The 24026-nt window shown below is 50.3% G+C and overlaps 1 protein-coding gene and 1 pseudogene across 1 annotated transcript; one reads left to right on the top strand and one right to left on the bottom strand.

Annotated features, from left to right (window-relative positions):
• The first annotated feature begins 6554 nt into the window (after positions 1-6554).
• On the top strand, positions 6555-9475 carry LOC110391130 (annotated as a pseudogene).
• Positions 9476-16951: 7476 nt separating this feature from the next.
• Positions 16952-23768, bottom strand: LOC110391125 (zinc finger protein 239-like). Its single transcript, XM_021382861.1, is given in 7 exon segments — positions 16952-18370; positions 18372-18412; positions 18414-19015; positions 19138-19248; positions 19589-19715; positions 19897-19979; positions 23379-23768. Coding segments are annotated over 6 exon segments (1086 nt in total). The 5' UTR covers positions 19921-19979; positions 23379-23768; the 3' UTR covers positions 16952-18189.
• Positions 23769-24026: the final 258 nt, after the last annotated feature.

The raw sequence follows: 24026 nt of genomic DNA, 5'->3' as shown, positions 1-24026 counted from the left end.
CACACTCAAACGTGTGTTTCGAGAGGAGAAATTATTTTCTGTGCATGGTGCCACGTAGATTTCTCCCACAAATCAAGCATACCTCCTTCTGCTCAAGCAAGTTGTTTTTATACATGTAGTGCTACATACATACTCAGCCTTGTAAACACAGAAGAAACACCTCCTACCTGCAGACTCACAAGGAGCAAGTAGGATACTCCATCCCCTTCTGGTTGCTTTCCTGGCCATCTCTGCTTGCACGGGTTGTATGGGGGTCTCACACAACCCTTGGTGTTCATTTGGGGAGTGCTCCTCTTACTCATTTGGCCCTTATTTGATCACGAGTCACGTAAGGACACTGTTGTTCCCATTTTGCACTAATGGTTTCTCAGTTCTGAGGCCAAAGAGGAAATATACCCTGGACTGGTCAAATTTCTGCTGTCATGTAATATTCCTCTTCAAGAAACCTTGACAATTATCCAAGCACCAGCCTTGAAATAATCTTACAGTGATTAAAATGACAATACCTGTGATCTTTCCCATACCAAGTATGAGCACCTCAGAGCAGAAATCCAGACCGTTTCCTTTTGCATGAACCAAAAAGAGACACTGCCCAAGGAAACCTGTACAAAACACCAGCTCCAGACCTCATGCCAGTGGTTCCCTGGAGCAGCCTTTAACCACAGACTGCTGAGGGTTGTTGGTTGCAGTAGGACCACTCCATGCTCTGGCTGGGCTCAGTGCCTGCACCGGCGAATGGGCAGCCCAGCCCGGTCCCTATCCCAGCCCAGAGCCCAGCAGAGCCCAGAGCAGGGCTGTGCCTGCAAACCTGTATGGGACACAATGGGGCTGGACAGGGGCTGGCTGGTGGGGGAGGCTGCTGGAGCAGAAGGGCAATGGGGAGCTGGGCAGTGAGGGCTATCAGTGCCTCAGTGCTGCACATCTGGGAACTCCATTATCCAAGACAGTCAGTATGGCTTCACCAAGGGAAGGTCATGCTTGACCTATCAGGTGGCCTTCTGAGGTGAAGTGACAGCATCAGTGGACAAAGGGAAGGCAACTGGTGTTATCCGCCTGGACTTCTGCAAGGCCTTTGATGTGGTTTCCCACCACATCCTTAAGTCTAAATTGAAGAGATACAGATTTGAAGGGTGAACTGTTTGGTGGATAAGGAATTGCTTGGGAGGTCACAGCCAGAGGCTTGTGGTCAATGGCTCTATGTCCAGGGGGAAGCCAGTAACAAGTGGTGTCCCCCAGGGGTTCATCTTTGGTCCAGAACTCTTGAACATCTCAATCAATGATATAGGTGATGGGATTGAGTGCACTCTCATCAAGTTTGCTGATGACACTGAGCTGAGCAGTGCAGTTGATGTGGCAGAAAGAAGGGGTGCCATCCAGCAGAACCTTGATAAGACCCACTTGAAAGGTGGGTCCTTGTGAACCTAATGAGGTTCAAGCAAAATGCAAGGTTTTGCTCTTGGGTAGAGGCAATCCCAGATGTCTATACAGACTGGGAGAAGAAATCCTTGAGAGTAGTTCTGCAGAGAAAGACTTAGGGGTCCTGGTTGATGAAAAACTGAACATGAGCCAGCAGTATGTGTTTGCAGCCTGGAAGGCCAATGGTGTCTTGAAATCCATCAGAAGGAGGTGGCGGCAGGGAGAGGGAGGTAGTTGTCCCCTCTATTCTACCCTCATGAGACCCCAGCTGGAGTACTGCATGCAAACGTGGGGCCCCCAAAACAGGAAAGATGTGAAGTTTTTGGAGAGGGTCCAGAGGAGGGCCATGAGGATGATCCAAGGGCTGAAGCACCTCTCCTGTGCAGACAGGCTGAAGGAACTGTTCAGCCTTGGGACCTTCCCCTGGTGAAGCTATGCTGGCTGTCTCAGTTCACCTCCTTACCTTGGATGTGCCCTAATGTCTTCTGGGAGGATGCGCTTCATGATCTTCCCAGGCACAGAGGTTGTGCTCACTGGCCTGTAGTTCCCCAGTTCTTCCTTTCACACTTTCTTGAAAATGGGAATGATGTTTCCTTTTTCTCCAATCACTGGGGACCTTCTCTGACAGCCACAACTTTTCAAATATGATGAGATTGCCTTGGCAACCATATCTGCCAGTTCCTTCAGAACCCTGGCATGCATAACTTCAAGCCCTGCAGACCTGTACACATTCAGCCTCATGAGGTAGTCTTAGACTTGCTCTTCTCTTACCTTGGAAGGGATTATGCAACCACAGCCCCCAAATGGAGGTTCAGGGACTTGAGAGGTATGGGAAGACTGACTACCAGTGAAGACCAAGGCAAAGAACTCGTTGACTACTGCAGCCTTCTCCCTGTCTTGGAAGACAGTTCTCCCTATTCATTTAGCAGAGAGGGTGCTCTCTCTTTGGCCTGCCTCGTCCACCCAATGGATCTCAAGTATTCCTTCTTGGTTTTTATTTTTTTCACATCCCTCAACAAGTTCAGTTTCATCTGTGCCTTGGCTTTCTTGATCTCATCTCTGCATGTCCAGACAGCATCTCTGTATTCTTCCCAGGTAACCCATCCTTGCTTCAGCTGCTTATACTTTTCCTTTTTACCCCTCCATTTGACCAGCAGGTCCTTGCTCAGTCATGCCAATTTCCTGCCTCCTCTTGTTTGATTTTTTATGCTTGGGGATGGAGAGCTCTTGAGCTGTCAGAAAGGTCTCCTTAAAGAGCTGCCAGGTCCATACACATGCATCTCCACAGTGCAAGTTCTTGCCACCCACAGACTGACATGCAGCTAGTAACACAGCTTCTCACACCCACCTACCAATGCCCAGACAAACTCCAAGAAGCAAAAGACTGGGCAACTCCTCCTAGAGGTCTCAAGGTCAGGCATCCTTGAGGATAAGGGGCTGACCTCCCTTGAAGCTCAGAGGCAGACAGGTTGACATGCCAGCCTAGAGGACAGTCTAGAGGCCTTGAGGCCAAGAGGGAGGCCAAGAATACTACGGGCAAAGTGGACTACCCATCTAGAGCCTGGCCTAGAGGCCTAAAGACCAACAGGGAAGCCAAGAGACTGGCCAAGAGTCCTAGATGTTTTGAGAGCCAAAGAAAATCAGGATGCCAAGATGTTTAGTGACACAGTGAGATCCAGGGGTCTCAAAGCTTGAGGTTGATCTAGAGACCTAGTGTTGTATTAGGCGGACCCGGGGACTCAGGATGTGACGCATGAGGACCTCCCCTTGCTCTGTGATGGACACCTTCCGTGCCCTTAAGGGGTGGAGACGAAGCGAGAGGTATACTTAAGGAGCTCTCACATTGTAATAAACGCCATTTGCTGCATCCCCATATTGGTGTCTGTGTTGCAATTGTCCTAGTGAGGGGAGATCGCTAGTCCCCAGCGGAAAGCGGTTCATTAATGGGGACATCAGACCTAGAGATCTGAGGGAGGCCTAGAGGCCAAGAAGTCCTGGTGGAGGCATAGAGACCTACAGTTCAAGAGGCCAAAAGGGAGGTCTAGAGCCTAAGAGGACTAGAGGCATTTATGGTTGTTTGAAGGCACAGAGTTCTTGATGCCTAGGGGTAGGCCTAGAGGCCTAGATACCTAGAGACTGGCCAAGATACACTGAGGTTTTGAGCCCAAGAAAAATAGAAGGAGTCCATGAGGTAGGCCAAGAGTAGTTGAGCCTTTGAGGCCCAAAGGAGGGCCTAGAGGTGTTGAGGGAGGCCTAGCTAATGGGAGGTACAGGATGTCTAGAGGCTATCCTGGAGGCCTAGAGCTCTAGAGAGATAACTACAGGCCTAGAGAGTGGGCAGTTGGCTTAGAGGCTTTAAGATTTGAAGGCCCAAAGGGAAGCCAAGAGCCTGGCCAAGAGGCGTAGAGACTTAGAGGCCTTGAGGTCTAAATTGAGGGCTGGAGGCCTAGGGGCCAAGAGAGAGGTCTAGGCACCTACAAACTATGTGGCCTACAGTCTTAGAGGATTGCCTAGAGGCATTGAGAATTGAAGGGCTGAAGGGATGCCAAGTGGCATCCTAGAGGCCTTGAGGCCTAGAGGGAAGTCTAGAGGCATTCAGGAACAAAGGTACGCCAAAAGATCAGTAGTCTTAGAAGCCAACTGGAGGCCTTGATTCCTAGCATCCCACTGGGCTGCAAGAGCTCCAGGCCTCCCTCTCAGGCCTCTTGCACTCCAGGCCTCACTATTTGGCACCAAGGCCTCTCTGCTTCGTTCTTGGCCTCTAGACTTCAAAGGCCTCTATGTCCCCCCTCTGGGCCTCAAGATCTCTAGTCCTCTAGGCCACTCAGCTGCCCTCTTGTCCTTCCTCTGGGCCATGTGGACTCTGAGATGATAGGAATCAAAGCCTCCATGGGCCTCTAAGACTATAGGCCTCAAGGCCTACCTTTGTGTTTGAACACCTCTTGGCCTCCATGCCTCCTTTTAGGCCGCAGGGCCCCTAGGCAGGTGAGCCAGCCTCTAGGCTTCCTGCCATCCCTTCAGTCCTCAAGAACTCTTGGCCTCTAAGACTATAGACTACTAGGCTACCTTTGTGCCCGAAAACCTATAGGTCTCTAAGTCTCCCTTTGGCCTTCAAAGTCTCTTAGCGAGCCTCTACACTGGCATGCCAGCCTGCCAACTTCTTGGGTTCTAGGTTAGTCAGACTCTGAACATCAAGGCCTACCAGCCACTATGCCTCAAGCCCTATAGATCGACAGTCACCTTTGTTACAGTTTTATTGACATTAATTAGTATCTTTCAGACCTACAGCTTCAAACAAAGAAGATAGTTTGTAGCTTGCACGGCTCCTGGTTCCTCTAAAATGTTCCCTCCTCAAGACTGTCTGCGAGATGCTTCAGTCTTTGCAGAGTGAGTTGTGCTGAGGTGTTCCCTTCACTGGTTTAGATGTTGTTTTGGATGGTCACATGCAGCACAGGAGGTTTCATGCTCTGTAAACATCTGCTCTCTTCCTATCAGCAATAGGCTCTGAGGACGTAGGATCACAAGGTAATCCAGGCTGGAAGGGAACTTGCGAAATGTCTGCAGTCCAGCCTGTCAGAAACAGAGCCAGGTTGGGTTGTTCAAGGCTTGATCCTGTTGGATTGTGAAAGCCTCCATGAGTGGAGACCACAGAGCTTGATGGGTGACAGAATTCCAATTCTTGTCGTAGCTCAAGGTGAAGAAGTTGTTTTCCTTCAGTGCAGGCTGAACCTCTCCTCTTCTACCTTCCATATGTGCTACTTTATCTTCTAGTATGGGCCATGGGGAAGGGCCTGGCTCTGTGCTCTCCACCACCTCCTCATAGGTGCCGGCATGCTGCAGTGAGATCCCCTTCAGCCTTCCTTTCTCCAGGCTGGACAAGACCAGCTACTCCAGCCTCTCGTCACAGATGAAGAGCTCCAGCTCTGACCATCCTAAGTGCACCTTCCCACACCTCCTCTGGTTTGCTGACATCTTTCCTGTGTTGGGGACTTGAAGTCTGGAGGCAGTATCCTGGATAATGTCTTCCCTCCATCATCTGGACTGTTCATATGAAAAGATGGAGAGTTACATTTTGTACAGTCTGATAACAATAGGACAAGGGGGAATGGTTATTATGTACATTCCTAAGAGTCCTAACATAAGTTTCTGAAGCACTGGAAGAGGTAGTCAAGAGAAGGCAAGGATGTCCCATCCCTGGAGAAATTCAAGAGAAGGTCAAATGAGGCATTAAGCATCTACCGGGTGGTAGTCCTGCCATTGGCAAAGAGGTTGGAACTGGAACTGAATGGACTTAAAGGATCCTTCCAAACCATGACATTCAATGATTTTATGATCCTTGTAGGTTCTTTCCAACTTGGGATCCCATACATCCAGTTTGCTTAAGTATTCTCTCCACTGCCTCAGCTGAATCACTGTCCTGCACAGGGGAAGCCAGCCCCTCCCTGCCCTTGTCTGTGTATCCTTTTTGTTATGGACCACGAGCAGAGGTTTCCAGAAGTAGCCTTTGCACCTCTGGGAGGCAAAGGCGCTCTGGTAGGAGCAACCATATTTCTGAAATCAGACTCTGTCCAATGAACAATTGATGATGGTGAGTAATTCAGCTGACTTTGGAGAACTATCTGCATTGATGACCCTGTTGTCTTTCAGGAGCTGTTGGCCCTGGCGCCCCAGGGACATGTCCAGGGAGAGCAGTGGGGAAGGGAAAAACACATCCTCTACTGCTGAGCTGGGCTGGGCTAGGCTCTGGGGATAGAGAGTGCATATAAACAGGCAGCACTGCAAAGAGACAGCTCTGCCAGGAGCAGCACCTGTGCCCCACATGGCAGGGCTGGGGGCACGGCCTGCAGGTGACAAGGAATGAGGAGGCATTAAAGGCTTCCTGAGCTGGGAAGACCACTTAGTGCTCATTGTGGGAGAACTCTTCTGTGTGCTGTACATAGTAAGTCTCTGGCTCAGGACAAAGGAGATGAAATGCCTGGAAGGATCTCCTGAAGGTAGAATTCTCCGATGTTTACAGCATCTGTCCAGTGTGCTCCCATCACTTTTCCAGTGTAGTGGAGGAGATCATTCCCCAGGTCAGTGCTTCCCTGCTGCGGCACCAGAGCACAGCCCTGAGTGCTCTGTGTCCCAGGACGGCTGCAGGCTGTGCGGCTGGGGGTGCAGCCGAGTGCCCAGGGCTGTCCTGAAGAGCAGGTCCCTGCTGTGCCCAAGGGGCTGTGTGCTGGGGCAGGAACAATGCCGCCTGCCAGGCTCAGCACTCAGCCTGCCCGGGGAGCTGCCCAGGGCACTGCAGGGAGATGTGTGGGGGAAGGAGCTCCTGGCAGGTCTGGGGCCTTCTGCTGCCAGAGGGGCTGGGGGATAACAGATACGCTGTTCCCCAGGGCACTGTTAGGGAGACTTTGCAAGACTAGAGACAAGGCAGTGGTTACTCACATCAGGTGTGCTATTTTGATCCTCTGCTTTTACTTTCCTCTTTCTTGGTTCATTTGGAATAGAAACAGATGCTGTGGTTTCCAAGCACAAGCTGAGAATCCTAAACTGTCAGAGTGAGAGTTACAAGGACTCACAGCATGTTCCTCAGACACATGGCAGCTGCATCTCCTGCTCTTCTGGCTCTTCCTGGACATCTACCTGGCTGCCCTCCTGGGCAACAGCCTCATCAGCACAGCCGTAGCCTGCAACCACCGCCTGCACACCCCCATGGACTTCTTCCTCCTCAACCTCACCCTCCTCAACCTGGGCTGCATCTTCACCACTCTCCCCAGAGCCACGGCCAATGCCCTCTGGGACACCAGGGACATCTCCTATGCTGGATGCGTTGCACAGTGCTTTCTGTTTGTCTTTCTCATATCAGCAGAATATTCCATTCTCACCATGATGTCCTATGACCGCTACGTTGCCATCTGCAAGCCCCTGCACTATGGGACCCTCCTGGGCAGCAGAGCTTGTGCCACCATGGCAGCAGCTGCCTGGGGCACTGGGGTCCTCCACACTCTGTTGAACACCGTCAATGCATTTTCACTACCACTCTGCCAAGGCAATGGTGTGAGCCACTTCTAATGTGAAATTGCCCAGAGTCTTAAGCTGTCCTGCTCTGACTCCTACCTTGCGGAAACGTGGGCTACTGCGGTTGGTTCTTCTTTAGCATTTTGTTGTTTTCTGTTCATTCTTTTCACATACGTGCAGATCTTCAGGGCTGTGCTGAGGATGCCCTCTGAGCAGGGACGGCACAAAGCCTTTTCCACGTGCCTCCCTCACCTGGCCATGCTCTTCTTGCTTGTCACTGCTTTTTTTGCTTACTTGAAGCCTTTCTCCATCTCCTCCCCATCCCTGAACCTGGTGGTGTCATTTCTCTACTCAGTGGTGCCTCCAACAGTGAACCCCTTCATCTACAGCATGAGGAACCAGCAGCTCAAAGGTGCTCTTGGGAAATGGTTTTCACAGATGTTTCCTAATTGTGATAAATATCCTGTTTTTCTGGACAAATGATTTCTTCCTACTTAAACTATGGAAGATCCTTTCCATCTCTGATTATCATTACTGCTATTCTTACCTTTATTTCCATTAGCATTTATTATGTTAGAGAGATGTTTTCATTCATTCTACTTTTACTGAGGAATGAAACTGCTCTGTTGACACTTGAGGCTGTGTATCAAAAACTACATCACATCCCTTAGTATCTGCTTAATTAAATAGAATCTCTACAATGCACCATTGTACATCTCCAAAGGGCTGTTGCTCCATAGACTTGGGAGAGAAAATGGTCATTGCTGTTCTGTGAGCTATGAGAGACTGAGGGTAGGATTTACGAGTTACCTGTTGGTGCCTGGTTACAATGCTGATAGGTCACCAAAGTTCATCCCTATTGCTGTTCCATATATGACGGGGCAAAGGAAAGCGTCCAGGAGAAGGATGTTGAGCTTTCAGAGAGCACAGGGTTCTCCATGGGCATCGTGTAGCCAGGGTGGGCAGTGACGGGAGCCCCAAAAAGTGAAAGACTGCCCAAAGTGGTGTCACAGGTAAGGACAGTGACAAAGTAAGACATCCATAGACAAACAAGGACTCTGCAGTTCCTTTGGGATTCAGTGGGAGGCCAGCATGCAAAAGGAAGGGAAGGTGGAGAGGGATTCATGTGACCCTCTAGGAAGGACTTCCAGCTGCATCCAGAAAACAGGATGGAAACCTCTGGTGTTCCTGGGAATGTCCCCTAGTCTTCCTGAGCACCTGCCACTGCCATCAAACACAGTGAGTGAGATTAGCAGCAATGATCCCAACCCAGCTGGCTCTGCTTCCCACATTGTGCAGCACAGGTTGTGTGGGATCACCTCATGGGCACCACAGCCTGCTCCATCTGCTACTAACGTTACCAGCTCAAGGCCCTGTGCAGAGCATGTGGAGCAGGCCAGGAAGAGCTGGAGAGATCAGAGAAGGGATGGGGATGGATCAGAGGGGAGCTGAACTTCTCTGGAATTTACATCAAATACTGGAGTTCATCAAATCCAAGTCAGGGACTATGATCTTGGTACACTAACGCACGCTGATGATGCAGAACTAGATATACTTGATGTCCAGGTGCTCCACAGGGCCTGGAAGTGTCTGAAGAAGGACTGGTGCTCTGCGCTGCCCATCTCTTTGTGTCACTGTCCATTCTGAAGGATAGCACACAAAGAAAGCCTGGGAGCCTGGGTCAGGACTTCCAGTGACGGAATCATGACCCATCAGCCATGTCAGCTTGCTACTGTCCTTCTGTCCCAGTCCCCAGCACATCCTTGAGACAATCTCCCTTGCCTGTGTGCTAGTCTATACCTTAGTAGTCATCCCTAGACAACGGTCTCCCATATGGTTCCACCTAGAGGACGGTACTAAAGCTGAAACCAAGGGAAGAGTGAGCCTTCACCCGCGACCTCTCCATTATGAACACTTTTGCGAGCCCCTCAGAAGAACAGAATAGGCTGAGAGCATCCTGATGCACTTTACACATACACAGAGGCTCCCAGCGCAGTACTGCTTTGTTTTTTGTTTTCATAAATTCTACCATTTTTCTTCATAGTTTCCCCCTCCCAAAAAATAGGAAAAAAATTCCTCTGTGCCTACGTGCAGCCAGTCCTCAGCAGATGATTTGTTCATGTTTTTATGAAGGAACTGGAACACCTACTTGCAGACTTCAGTGGAGAAGTTTGCAGTGAGGAAAAATGTTGCAAGTCCCAGGTGGCTCACGGGGCAAATGAAGAGGAAGGGAATGTGAGGACTAAGGCTCTCCACATAGTGATTTGTCTGCACCTCCTTAGGAGACAGCTTGGGAAAATATAAAATGCAGAAAGCTTCTATCATTTCTTTGGTGAACAGAAAAGTAATTAAAAATACCCTTAAAAACTCCTTTGGGGCCACATGCTGCTTGAAATCTTCCTCTTTGACTACAACCTTGAAACCTCCCGAATTATCTGAACAAGTCTTGAAAACATGAGGAAAATGGCTCGCTAGATCTTTCTTCACTGTAATGGGCCCCATGGTGTATTTGGTGCTGAGTCCATGAACTTCAGATACCGAAGAGGAGTCTGAGGTAACCACACAACGAAGGTAAAGCCAACAGGAAATCTGAAGTGTCCTGGAGCATTGTCTGTCCCCTGTGGACCAACCTTCCCATGCACTTGTTTGGGCAGATAATTGGAGGCCATGATTACAGGAAGGCAAAGGCCCTGTGCAGGTTGTTTTGATGCTGAGTAAAGCCCTTGGTTTGTTTGATGAAACAGAAAGGCCAAGCCGTAGCTTCAGCTCCTGGGATGGGAGCTCCTTTCCCTCACATATGGCCCAGGGCTTTTCCACTGCCACTGAAATGTGGAATAGTTAGGTCCTCTGAAGGAGAACGGTATGATACCTGCTGTCCTCCCTACAGGGCTGCAAGGAGGCAGGGAGGCCCCAGTGTCATGACAACAACATAAACCCTCCTGAGCCTCAGTAACAGACACAACCACCACAGCCCAGGGGACAAAGACCTTGTTCTCTTGAGACGTTCCTGCATTGTCAATGCTGTTGTTCATCTCCACCGGAGGAGGTCCTATGCTGCCTTACATCTGCCCCTTTTCACCCTGCCTGCTATGGACACCTCCCTCGCCTTCCCAACACAAACTCACGCTGGCATTGCCTTACTTTAACTGATGCCTTTCCACTATCACTTGTTCTCTGAGACACAGTGGCATGGGCTGATGACAGATTTCTGCTAGGTAACCTCTGTCACCACAGCACTACACTTGGAGTGACATTTCCCTTCTCCCATGACCACTCTCCACCTTCCAAGCTATGCTTTGTCCCAGTTTTTCTCTTTCCTCTTATTTCCCATCACTAAGTAATTCTAGAATCATAGAGTTGTTTGGTTTGGAAGAGACCTTAAAGATCAGCTAGTTTCCACCCTCCTGACATGGGCAGGGATCCCTTCCACAATTCTAGGTGTCTCAAAGACACATACAGCCCGGCCATGATCACTCTGAGTGTTGGGGCAACCACAGCTTCTCTGGGTAGCATTTTCCAGAGCCTCACCACTATCACAGGAAAGAATTTCTTCTGAATATGTCACCTAAGTCTATGTATGCACTTCCAGGTGAAACCTGTCATCCCTTCTCCTGTCACTACACTCCCTGATAAAGAGAACGGGCTTCCTCAGACATGGACAAAGCTGAGGTACTCAATAAGAGCTTTGCATTGGTCTTCACTGGTGGTCAGGCTCCCCATGTCTGCCAGGACCCTGCATCTCTAGAGGAGGGTGAGAGGAGCGGATTCCATCCCACTGTAACAGTGGAACAAGTCCAAGACCTCCTCATGAAACTGAATGCATATAAGTCTATGGGGACAGATGATATGCATCCCAGGGATCCGACAGAGATGGCTGATGTGGTTGCTGAGCCTCTCTCCATCAGATTTGAAAAATCATGGCTGTCTGATGAAATCCCCGGTGACTGCAAAAAGAGAAACATGACTTCCATTTTCAATAAAAGGGAGCAAGGATGACCTGAGGAACTATGGGCCGGTGAGCCTCACCTCTGTGCCTGGGAAGATCATGGAGCAGATCCTCTCGGTTACCATGCTAAGGCACATACGAGATGAAGAGGAGATCCAAGACAGCCAGCATGGCTTCACCAAGGGCAGATCTTGCCTGACCAAACTGGCGGCCTTCTATGATGAAGTGATGGCACTGGTGGATTGATGTCATCTTCCTGGACTTGTGCAAAGCCTTTGATGTGGTCCCTCACCACATCCTTCTCTCTAAATTGGAGAGGTATGGATTTGAAGGATGGACTGTTTGATGGATTAAGAACTGGTTGGCTTTTCACATCCAAAGGGTTGTGATCATAGAATCATAGAATTAGCTAGGTTGGAAAAGACTTAGGAGATCATCCAGTCTAACCATCCACCTACCACCAATAACCCCACTAAACCATGTCCCTCAACACTGTATCTAAATGTTTCTTGAACACCTCCAGGGACAGTGACTCATCCACCTCCGTGGGCAGCCCATTTCAGCACCTGACCACTCTTTCAGAAAAGTAGTATTTCCTAATGTCCAGCCTAAATCTCCCCTGGTGCAACTTGAGGCCATTCCCCCTCATCCTGTCACTAGTTAACATGAGAGAAGAGGCCGACCCTCAGGTCATTACAACCTCCCTTCAGGTAGTTACACAGAGCGATAAGGTCTCCCCTGAGCCTCCTCTTCTCCAGACTGAACAATCCCAGCTCCCTCAGCTGCTCCTCATGAGCCCTGTGCTCCAGACCCCCCACAGCTTCGTCGCCCTCCTCGGAACATGCTCCAGGGCCTCAATGTCTTTCTTGCAGTGAGGGATCCAAAACTGGACACAGTACTCGAGGTGGGGCCTCACCAGGGCTGAGTACAGAGGGAGAATGACTTCCCTGCTCCTACTGGCAACACTATTTCTGATACATAGATCAACTCTTCTATGTCTGGGTGGAGGCCGGCCACAAGTGGTGTCCCTCAGAGGTCAGTCCTGGGACCAGGGATCTTCAACATCTTTATCAACGACATAGATGATGGCATTGAATGCACCCTCAGCAAGTTTGCAGATGACACCAAGCTGATCAGCTGTCAACGGTTTACGGGCGTTTGGCCCGGTTCCGTGACGAAGGGGACGGGGGATCCACGGGTCCACGCCCCGGGAAAAGGGAAAAGGGGAAAAGGGTAAGGAGATAGCCCTGAGAGCAAAGAACAGCGGCAACAATCTGAGGAGAAACAAACTAATTTACTAAATAAGATATCGGAATGCAAAACAACACACTATGATACAATATAATTACAATTTAAGCTGATAAATCCAATACAGAGAGAGAGAATGTCCCAAAATCAAGGTAGGCCTTACTCTACTACCGACGATAAGACGGCTGGAGAGCAAGGTGCTGCCAAGACGAGAGACGGCAGAAAAGCGACTTGTAGCAACCCCATCACAGAGGGATCTTCTGACAGGCCAGGCAAAACCGACAGCTGCTTAACATTGTCTGTGTCTACAGCAGCTATTCCAAAGGGCCATCGATACCCTTTGGGATCCTTGAAATGTCCCCTCCTGAGGTAATCAATACCGAGTATACTCAGAGCCCCTGGACCAGTCACAATAGGATGTTTTTGCCAGTCTTTACCAGTGAGGCTTATTTCGGCCTCCAACACAGTCAACTCTTGGGAACCCCTAGTCACCCCTGAAATGTAAACTAGTCTGTCCCTTGGTGACTCGAGGGCATTAGAGTGCACTGTGCACCAGTGTCCACCAGTGCCTCATACTGCTGTGGTTCTGATGTGCCAGGCCATCGAATCCACACAGTCCAATACACTCTATTATCCCTTTCCCCCCCCCGACTGGGGGCAGGGCCCCTCTACTTGTTACCTCCCTTGTTCTTCTGAACAGGGCCCTTATGGCTTTCGCCACGTCCTGCAGCAACAGGAGCGGAGGATTTCGCCTTGGTGCATTCACCTGGGTGCCGTGTAAAGTCTTTTCTCAAGACTCAAAGTTCAGTCATTTTCAGAGGACGAGTAGTAAGGGTTTCAACGTCTCTTTCAGTTGTTGTTGCCCTGGTGGGCGTTGGTGACCGGGATCTTGTTGAGGGCCCCTCTCCTGGACTTTGGGGCAGCTCCCCTGGACCTTCTCGCTTTGCTGTCTCCTGTTCTGGAGGAAGCGACATTCGTTTCACCTTCCGTCCTTTTACAGGGGCAACTGAAATCAGTTGTGGTGCCTCCTGTGGTTGATCAGGCTGGTTGTTTTCCATGCTCTGTCTCTCACGCTCGGCTTGGACCAACTTTTCTGGTAACGCGTGACATAGTCTTACTGTTGTCACTTGCTTGAGCAGGAGGATGTTTTCTTCTTCTAATAGCTGAGATGTTGGATGATGCAAGCTGGGAGGACAAGTTGCTCAGCTTCTCCTGTAGGGTGTCTTGACAATCCTGATTGTCATCAGGTTTATCATCATGAGGCAAAGAAGTCAGTTCCTCTATTATATCATCGTGATCACTCTCAAGTCTATCCAGTCTTCCAGTTACCTTTACAAAGGCAACTTGCAGAGGGGTTAAATGTAGCTCAAAGTCATGGAGCCTGGAAATCAGTTCACATATAGGGGGTCTTCTTTCCCATCTGCCATACATGGCTGCTAATGTACCGGCGTACTTTTCTGGAACAAGGTCTTGTGATCTCTAAGTTTTTATACTGCGAGCTTTTATCTTTTCCCTCCAGCTGGAAAATGGTAACAAAGGAGCAAAGTACCGTGGGGAATGTAGTAGTCCTTCTCTTCTGAGAACCAGGTACATTCATTACATGATGTTATGATGTGGAATACCAATAACCAAAAATCACAAAACCATGACACCGGCGCAGTCGATACATTGCAGGGAAGGGAAGCAATCTAGAGGGACCTGGACAGGCTGGAGAAGTGGGCCCATGTGAACTTAATGAGGATCAACAAGGCCAAGTGCAAGGTGCTGCACTTGAGCCAAGGCAATCCCAGGTATTGATACAGACGGGGAAGAATGCCTTGAGAGCAGCCCTGCGGAGAAAGACTTAGGGGTCCTGGTGGACGAGAAGCTGGACATGACCCAGCAGGGTGCACTGGCAGCCCAGAAGGCCAACTATAATCAGGGCAGCATCAAAAACGGGGTGGCCAGCAGGGAGAGGGAGGTGATTGTCCCCATCTACTTGGGGGCCTGCGGCCCCCAGCACAAGAAAGACATGGAGCTCATGGAACGAGTTCAGAGGAGGGCCCCCAAGATGATCAGAGGGCTGGCACACCTCTCCTGTCAAGAAAGGTCAAGGGAACTGGGCTTGTTCAGCTTGCAGAAGAGAACGCTCCAGGGAAACCTCCTTGTGGCCTTCCAGTACTTGACAGGAGCATATAAACAGGAGGGGGAATGACTGTTTACATGAGTTGATAGTGATAGGACAAGGGGGAATGGTTTTAAACTAAGTCAGGGGAGGTTTAGGTCAGATTTTAGGAGGAAGTTTTCCACTCAGAGGGTGGTGACGCACTGGAACAGGTTGCCCAAGGACGTTGTGGTTGCCCCATCCCTGGAGGCATTCAAGGCAAGGCTGGATGTGGCTCTGGGCAGCCTGGTCTACTGGTTGGTGATCCTCACGGCAAGGGGGTTGAAACTAGATCATCTTTGAGGTCCTTTTCTACCCAGGCCATTCTATGATCAAGAGTCCATCACCACCCTTCATACTGGTTCCCTTTAGGTACTGAGAGGCTGCTATGAAGTGTCCCCAGAGCCTTCTCTTTTCCAGGCTGAACAACACCAGCTCTCAGTCTTTCTCCATAGGAGAGGTGCTCCAGCCCTCTGAGCATTCTCATGGTCTCCTCTGGACTCACTCAAACAGTTCCATGTCCTTCTTCTGTTGGGGGTCCCTGAGCTGAATGCACTACTGTAGATGGGCTCTCACTAGAGCAGAGAACGTCGTGAGAAGCATCTCCTTTGACCTGCAAGCTACGCTTCATTCAGCGTAGCCATTATACTGTTGATTCTTCTGGGCTGCAAGAACACACTGCCGGTTCATGTCGAGTTTTTCATCAACCGACAACTTCAAGTCCTCCTCTTCAGGGCTGCTCCCAATCTATTCTCCACCCAGCCTGTATTTGTACTAAGGATCGCCCCAACCTAAGTATATGACCTTGCACTTGATCTTATTTCACTTCATGAGGTTTTCACAGACCCATCCCTGTCACCAAAGGTGTTAAATAGTGTATGGCCCAGTACAGGCCCCTGAGGCACACCATCAGACTCCAACTGCCTCCATGGAGCCACTGACCACAGCAATCTGAATGTGACCATCCAACCAATTCCTTATCCACTGAGTGATCCACCACCAAACCCACATCTCTCCAATTCTGAGACCAGGGTGTCATGAGGGACAGTGTCAAATACTTTGCCCCAGTCCAGGTAGATGGAAAACACCCTTATCCCAGAATCCTCCCTTCAGGCAGAAGGGAAGGGGGAACAGGCTGCCCAGCAGGCACATGGAGGCCCGGACCTTGGGTGCAGGGAGGGAACCAGGAAAGCCAAAGCACAGCCGGGGTTGGAACCAGCCAGAGATGGGGACGGAAATCCAAAGGGATTCTCCAAATACGCTTTCAGCAGAAGGAAGACAGCTAGGGGAAACACGATCCCTATCCCCAGTGGGACAGTGGATGCGGTGGAAAGGATAATAAAAATATGGAAGATCCTCAGATGCAAGCCTCCTCTCTGAAATGGTGTAGCAATCAGAAAGATCAACACAATGGAAAAAGGCATTACAAAAGAGTTGGAATGACAGAAGGACCAGCATGAGAGACGCTGGGAGAGAGGCGGGCCTAAAAACAAAACAGGGGCAATGATCTGAGGAGAAACAAACTAATTTACTAATTAAGATACCAGAATGCGAAATAACACAATAAAATACAAAACAATATAATCAGAATAGAACCTAATAAATCAAATAAAATGAGAGTGTCTGTAGCGACCAGAAGAACCAACACAATGGAAAAGGCATTACAAAAAAGGTAAACCAGCACTAAAGCAAGGTGCTACAAAGGAAGGGAAGTAAATCGCTCACCCATATCAGAAGATTCGGGGTTCACAGGGAAAACCTTCCATAAAGGAGGGATCTCCAGAAAGAGATCCTTCCTCAGTGGCAGTCAGACCTGCCATAAGGCCTAGCAGGAGCCAGGCTCCAGCCCTTCAGGTCACACAGTGAATTGCCTTCACCTGTGCTCCCAGGGCTGACTGGGTCTTTCCTCCAACTGCTCAATCAGTGGCTCAGGCCTTGACTCAGCTGTTCCCATACACCAGCCTACCCTTGGTGTCTCACAGCTGCTCTGAGCTCCTGATCAAACCATTCAAGAAGACAAGTACAGCCAGTGTGTAGCATGCTTAGGAAGAGTGAGGGGGTTGAGTGTCACACATGCCTTCCCCCAGAAGCAGCACCAACAACAAACCCTCCCTCCACCTCTCCCTGTCCTCCATTCACCCATTATCTTTTGTTTTAAGGAAATACTGTGAGACCACAAGGAAAACAAAAGCTCTGGGACAACTCAGCTACTTTATTCTCCCCCTTCCCTTCCACCTGCAGGTGATTTTCAGTAAACCTCCAAGAGTGGCATTCTGGTTCTCCTGACCCTTGTATCTGATTCATCAGCGGGTTCAGAAATGACTGAGAGGAACACATGCACACAGACACACAGAACATGCCTGCACTGCTGCTTTTCCTCAGGAAATGGGTTCAAAAAGCTGCTTGCAGGAAGAGCAGAAGAGAAAACTGGGCACACTGAGAGAGTTTCTTTGGTTAGCAAGGAAGTTTGGGCTCTGGATGAAGCTCTGCCCACAGTGCAGGCATTTCTAAGGTCTCTGCCCTGAGTGGATCCTCAGGAACTCGATCAGGTTGGAGCAGTGCTTGAAGCTCTTCCTGCACTCGGGACATTTGGAGCACATCTTCCACGAGGGCCATCTCCTGCGAGTGAGGAGCCCTGCATTCTGCACAATGCCCTTCTCACACTCAAAGCAATTCTGAGGTTTCCTGTCACATGGACGCATTGGTGCAGGCATTTGCAGGGCTTCTCCCCACTGTAGACATCCTTGTACCTCACCAGGTTCAGGCCATGGCTGTAGCTCTTTTTGTAGGCTGCACAGTTGTAGGGTTCCGCACGTGGATCCACTGGAGTGCCATCAGCTGCCAGCTCTGGACATACCTCTTCCTGCACTCAAGGCACTCAGAGGGCCTCCCCCTGTGTCTGTTCACTGGGGTCTACTAAGAGCTGAGCTCCAGTTGAAACTCTTCCCACACACCCTGCAGACACATTTTCTTCCTCCCCGGTGACTTCTCTGTCCAGTGGAGGTTTCCTTTGGGTCCTCACCTGCAAATGGGTTTCTCTGAAAGCAAGATGACTTCCCCAGGCATCTCCATGTGCACAGGCATGGCAGAAATATACCACTGGGCAGAGGGTTTCCAGTGGCTGTGCCACGTCCTGCTCTGGACTCTCCTTTGCACATCCACACAACACACTGTCTCCAGCTGAAAGAGAACAATGTATGTTATCCCCATGCCAGGGAGGGACGTGGAGCAGCATTTAATTTACCTCCAGAGCTCCTCCTCAGCTCAGGGGACATACAATGTTCATCACTGCAGAAAGCCACAGGTGCTGAGTAGGCTGGGGCTCAGCTGAAGCTCTTCCCACACTGCAGGCTCTGTCTCCTGGGTGGCTGTGTGGGTAGGTCACAAGGCAGGAACTGCTTTTGAAGGTTCTCACAAACTTGGGGCATTGCTACGGTTGGCCTCCTCTGTGGATGTGCTTGTGGGAGCTGAGGTTAGAACGGCTTTTGAAGCCCATCTCACACTCTGGGCACCTGCGGGGTCTCTCTCCTGTGCAGATGTGCTGGTGGACAGTGAGATCAGAACTGCTTTTGAAGCTCTTCTCACATCCAGGGCAGTTAAAGGATCTCTCCTGTGTGGATGCGCTGGTGGTTGGTGAGGTCTTCAAACTCTCTAAACATTCATGCTCTGTAGGCACTGAGGACAGCTGTATGGTGTCTCTCCTATGTGGGTGCGCTGGTGGCGAACGAGGTCAGAATTGTTTTTGAAACTCTTCCCACACTCAGGGCACATAAATGGTCTCTCTCCGGTGTGGTTGCGCTGATGGTAGGTGAGGCTAGAACTGCTTGTGAAGCCCTTCCCACACTCAGGGCACTTGTAGGGTTTCTCTCCTGTGTGGATGAGCTGGTGGTAGGTGAGGCCAGAATTGCTTCTGAAGGCCTTCCCACATTCAGGGCACTTGTAGGGTCTCTCTCCTGTGTGGATGCGCTGGTGGTAAGTGAGGCCAGAAACGCCTCTGAAGGCCTTCCCACAATCAGGGCACATATAGGGTCTCTCTCCTGTGTGGGTGCGTAGGTGGTAGGCGAGGGTAGAACTGCTTTTAAAGCTCAGTGGGCACTGAGAACACCTGTATGGTCTCTCTCCTGTGTGCATGCGCTGGTGGCGGACGAGGACAGAATTCTTTATGAAGCTCATCCCACACTCAGGACACTTAAATGGTCTCTCTCCTGCATGGATGCTCTGCTGGTACGTAAGAGTGGATCCCTCTTTGAAGCGCTCTGCAAAATGAGGGCACTTGCACAGGAAATCCAGGAATAGCACACACTACCCAAAATACTGCCTGATATTGACAGACACGGCTTTGGCCAGATCCAACCTCCTCTTTTTCCCCCCACCTCACCTGGGCTGAGCTCTCCTGCCATCTCCGTGGGGCTGCACACATCTGGGATCCAGGGCTCTTCCCCTCCTTCAAGCAGGGAAATCACCATGGGTTTGGGGACGGTAAGTGGAGCTTAATTGATAGAAAGAGTGGAGATGAGAGCATTTCCATGACTGTGGCGGAGCTGCTTGTCCACACACTCCACTATGTGTCCCTCCCCACTGTGAAATAACAACTGGGGCCTGAATGACACTGGCCAGCACATGCTGCCTTCCTTTGGAGCCCAGAGCGCCTTCTACATCTCTAAGAATTATGCACGGACACGTTCCGTAACATTCACTTCACTTTTCTTGTTGCTGTTGAGGTAGTCAAGAAGTAACTGCACTGCACTTATTCTATGCCCTGCTTGCAGAGGCTCATTCTGCACAGCCAGAGGTGCCCTAATAAGAAGGAAAGGCAGCAAAGCCCTCACCCAGCGAGGCCACGGACTGGTACGTCTCCAGCATCACGTCCCGGTAGAGCGCTCGCTGTGCAGGGTCCAGCAGCGCCCACTCCTCCCTGCTGAAATACACGGCCACCTCGGCAAAGCTCACGGGCTCCTGCAAACAAAGACCTCCTTGCTGGGAACAGCCAAGGCCCAGGGAAGCGGCTCACAGAGGAGAGAAACTCCAGTGCCAGCCGCTTCTCTCTCCCAGCACACAGATGCTGGCTGGGGGCACCTCACTCTCCCCCTGCAGTCACATCCCACGCCCTCTCCCAGATACTTACCCATACCCCTACCTGAGACAGATGTGCTGAGGCCATTTGCTGCTCTCCTGCAGGCTGGGAGGATCACAGGTGAAAGGCAAAAGTTGAACTGGAGCCTGCTGGGACAAGAGAAATGGCAGGAGAGGTGTGAGGAAATGCAGCAACCCCTGTCCAACCCCTGCCCTCCCCAGCCCACCTGCAGGGCACTGCCTGGGGGTAAAAGCCAGCTGGGACTCAGGCCAGCAGCATTGCTCTGACCATGCTTCCTCCATAGCAAAGCCAGTGTGCTGCTGGGCTCCAGCCCTCTGCCCTTCTTTCTTGCTCCCACCTCCCTCCTTCGGCCTGGCCTGCACGCAACACCTTGCACAGGAAGACAATGAGCAACAGCACTGCTAACACTCTGCCTACAACAGATTAACCATCGCAAAGCTGTCTGGGACCCAGGCCTGAATGAACTGAGAGCAGACAGTCACTTCAACAGCTGAGAGGCAATAGAGCCTGCACCTACAGAGAGACAAGGTCTGGCAATGAGACACTCATCTTACCCCACAAACAGGGAGCGGCCAAGCACCCACCACGCTCTCCTGCACTACCCTGTGCTGCACCACACCAACTCCCCTCTAGTACGGGTGCTTCTCCAGGTTACCCCTGCACAGAGATCCCTTGGTGCTTGGCATCAAGACACCTTGCCGATATGGATCCTTGGTACCAACTGCTGGTTTGCTTTCAGCTTTGTTAACTTGGATTGCATTACATCTGAGCGTGATTGCGTGCATGGGATCCCAACAACATAGACCAGTGACCGGCAAAATGGAAGCAAATCGCAAACTGCTGCTGTTAGCGTGTGCCTTGTATCCAAAAAAACAAGCATTTATTTGTGAGAGCACCACCACCAAAGCCCAAGGCATCTGTTCTGACGCTGAACAAAATATGTTATTCAGAACTGCATTCTGAAGAAGCCCCTGATACTGTGCCTGTGTCCATTTGAAAAGGATGCGTTTCTACGAGAACCCGGTGTGGTTTTACATTTGCAGATAGCATTACTGCAGATACTCTCATCCAAAATCCGGGAAGAAAACTCTCTAACTCCAGTGTGGTGTTAGAAAGCGGCATTCCTTCATTCCTCATGATGCGCACTGGGCGACTTGACAAGGATGCGCACCCTCTCACAGTTCAGGTTCTACATCTACACAGTCAAGATGTACGTAAGCAGTGCACTGGCACACATATTCATTCTTTTTCAAGGTCTCATAGATACGTGCTCATGTCCCTTTGGGGATGCTCAGTGGTATCGGGGGTGGTCGAGTGCCCACCTACTTCTTCCCCTTTTTTCACCGTCAGCTTCATCACTGAAACCTTGAAGCCACTGCCATCCACTTTTCCCCAGTTTGGAAGATTTCCATGGCTTACTAGGCAACAGTGAGCCACTTTCTCAAAACAACGTATGTGGAACCCAAAGAAAATCTCCTTGCACATTTTGAAGCAGATGATACAAGTATCCTATTATGTCCCCAGTGCAAAATTATTGAGGAAAAACAAGACTGTTCACCCACTAAAGCCAAAATACAAAGATTCAGAACTATCACTTACAGATTCCTTTTGCTAAATGAATTTATGCATTCTTAAACCCTAAAGCTAAGCAGACCAACCTATATCCATCCCTCCTTTTCTTTTTGGGGATTATGATGTTTATATCCTAATTCTCATCACCCTTGACCTTTCATATTTACAGGTTCATTTCCAACACTGGACCTTGCAACAAGCAAGGATACATATAGCGATTACACACACCATCCCCACAAATAACTTCTTTAACCAATCCAATCTGGGAAGCCAGGAAGTCATTTTGGTTTCACCTTACATCATCCTGGCTTTCCAGATGCAGCATTTCAGATTGGTGCCGTATCCTACATATGTCTGCTCCTATGAACTCAACAACTAGCATTTACTACTGCGCAAACTCCTCCTTGTGCAGCTAACTACGTATCTAAAGCCATCCTATTTTGCAATACCACCCTGGCTAAGCTTTGGACTTCTTCTTTAAGGGCAATAATAGCATCTAATGTTTCATTTCCGAGGTGTTTCATAACTGCTGAGATATTTACTAGAGCCTTCTCCAGTTCTGCAACTCCCAAACAGGGAATTAACCACCCGACAAATGAGGGAAAACTACTAGGTCTTTCTGTTGGTGGACTGAGCACTTCTTTCCTGACTTTGGGGGGTACTTGGCCCTGTATTATCCCAGTTAACCGATCTGTTACTCTCACCTTTGGCATTATCCCTACCGGTACCCCAAATCTAGAGATAATTTCTTTTAGTTTTCTTTTACCTTTACTACTTCCCTTGCTTCCCTGATGCGACAGGGATAAGCTTACGGCCATCCTGATCAAGTATCCACCAGTACCAATCGGTACCTGCAGCCGGCTTGTCGTGGGAGCTCACAAAAGTCTGCCTGCCTATAGGCTGCTGGGCTGTCTTGCCCTATGCCTTTCCCAAGCCTCTCTTGGTTGGTTTCTTTTTTTTCGTTTTTCTTTCAACTTTCCAAACTCTCATTATTACAAACTGCATCAGATCTTCCAGGCACTTCTCCTGCCTACGACAGACCCCATTTTAAAATTGTATCTTTCCCTCTAATTCCTCCAACCGATCTTGACCAATTAAGGACTTCAGTGCCCCTGGTAAATTCAAAAACCAACAGTGTCTCCCAAATACTCCATTGCAGTCTCATCTCCAGCCACGGAGGCTTCCAATGCTAACCCTGAGATATCGGGTTTCCGAGATCTCTGCAGATAAGGACAATCTCGCTTGCAGTGCATTCCTCCCCTCCCCGAGGTAGCACGCTGCTTTACAGCAGCAGCTTGCAGTGTCTCTCCCCCGGCTCTTTCTCCCTCTGAGCGCCCTGCGAGCCACGCGGGGGTGAAGGGGGGAGGGGAAGGCGGGGGGGAGCGGCGCGGCGGTTTCTTGTTCCAGTACTCCTCTATCTCGGCCCGGTGCAAACTGCAGCCGATCACAACAATCTGAACACACTTTAATCTAACTACACGTCATGCTGGACAGTTGTCCCCCCGCAAATTGCTCGCTAACTGAGGCTGCCGGCTCCCTCAAGGCACGGCTGGACACCGAATTCCTCCAGGGAGAGCCATAACCGAGATCCCCAGCGAGATGGGAGCTTCACTTGTTGTTCTTTTTCCCACAGACCCCAGGTTTCCACCGCTGATTTTAATCGTCGCTCCAATCCACCACTTATTACAGCTCTCAACAAGTTTCCTCTGCAGTTTCCACAACCGGCCCTGGAATGCCTGCACTGTGCGAACTGCCCGCACACCGCGCAGCGCACACACACTGCCGCAGCTACAAAGGGAAAAGGCAAAGCTGAACGCAATCCGCAGATTCGCCACGTACGCACACCGCCGAGAGAGAGCCAACAAAAAGCTGGGCGCCGTCACCGTCATCCTCACATTCCCGTGTTCACATACAACATCACAATGCCGGCAACCAGAACGCAACACGATTACCAATAAACCAAGCGCTTCGGTTTCTCCTGGGGGCCTTGAATCCCTCAAGCACCCCCTCACGGCGTTACTTTCTCAAAGACGTCGAAGCCGGCGGGTCTTGAATCTCTCCTCGTCAGCGGTTTAGGGGCCGGTTCGGCCCGGTTCCGTGACTAATGGGGCGGGGGGACCCACGGACCCACGCCCCGGGACGAGGGAAAGGGGAAAAGGGGAAAGGGCAGGGAGATGGGAGGTGGGCCGAACAACAGAACAGCGGCAACGATCTGAGGAGGAAAACTAACTCACTAAACAAAAGATACCGGAATGCAAGATAACACAAGATAATACAAGACAATTGGAACTGAAGCTAAGAAATCAAATACAATGAGAGAGAGAGTGTCCAAAAACCGAAGGCCTTACTCTGATGCTGAAGGAGAGACGCTGAGGGATCCCGCGCGCTGCCGAGACGACCGGAAATGGAAAGAAAAGGGGCGGCTCCTGCTCTGCACAGTTTGATCTTTCCCTCTGAATGAAACGCAAATGCCCCGGGGTATGTAGTTGTTCTTCTCTTCCGAGACTGCACCCGGGACGGGAGCGTTAACTCTTTAACTCCCAGTGCCCTACGTGACGGTACGACGTGGAATACCGATGACAAAAATCATAAAAGCATGA

Source organism: Numida meleagris, unplaced genomic scaffold, assembly GCF_002078875.1.
Source record: "Numida meleagris isolate 19003 breed g44 Domestic line unplaced genomic scaffold, NumMel1.0 unplaced_Scaffold300, whole genome shotgun sequence".
In the NCBI taxonomy this organism is placed as follows: domain Eukaryota; kingdom Metazoa; phylum Chordata; class Aves; order Galliformes; family Numididae; genus Numida; species Numida meleagris.
This window is presented reverse-complemented; position numbering and strand designations above follow the sequence as displayed.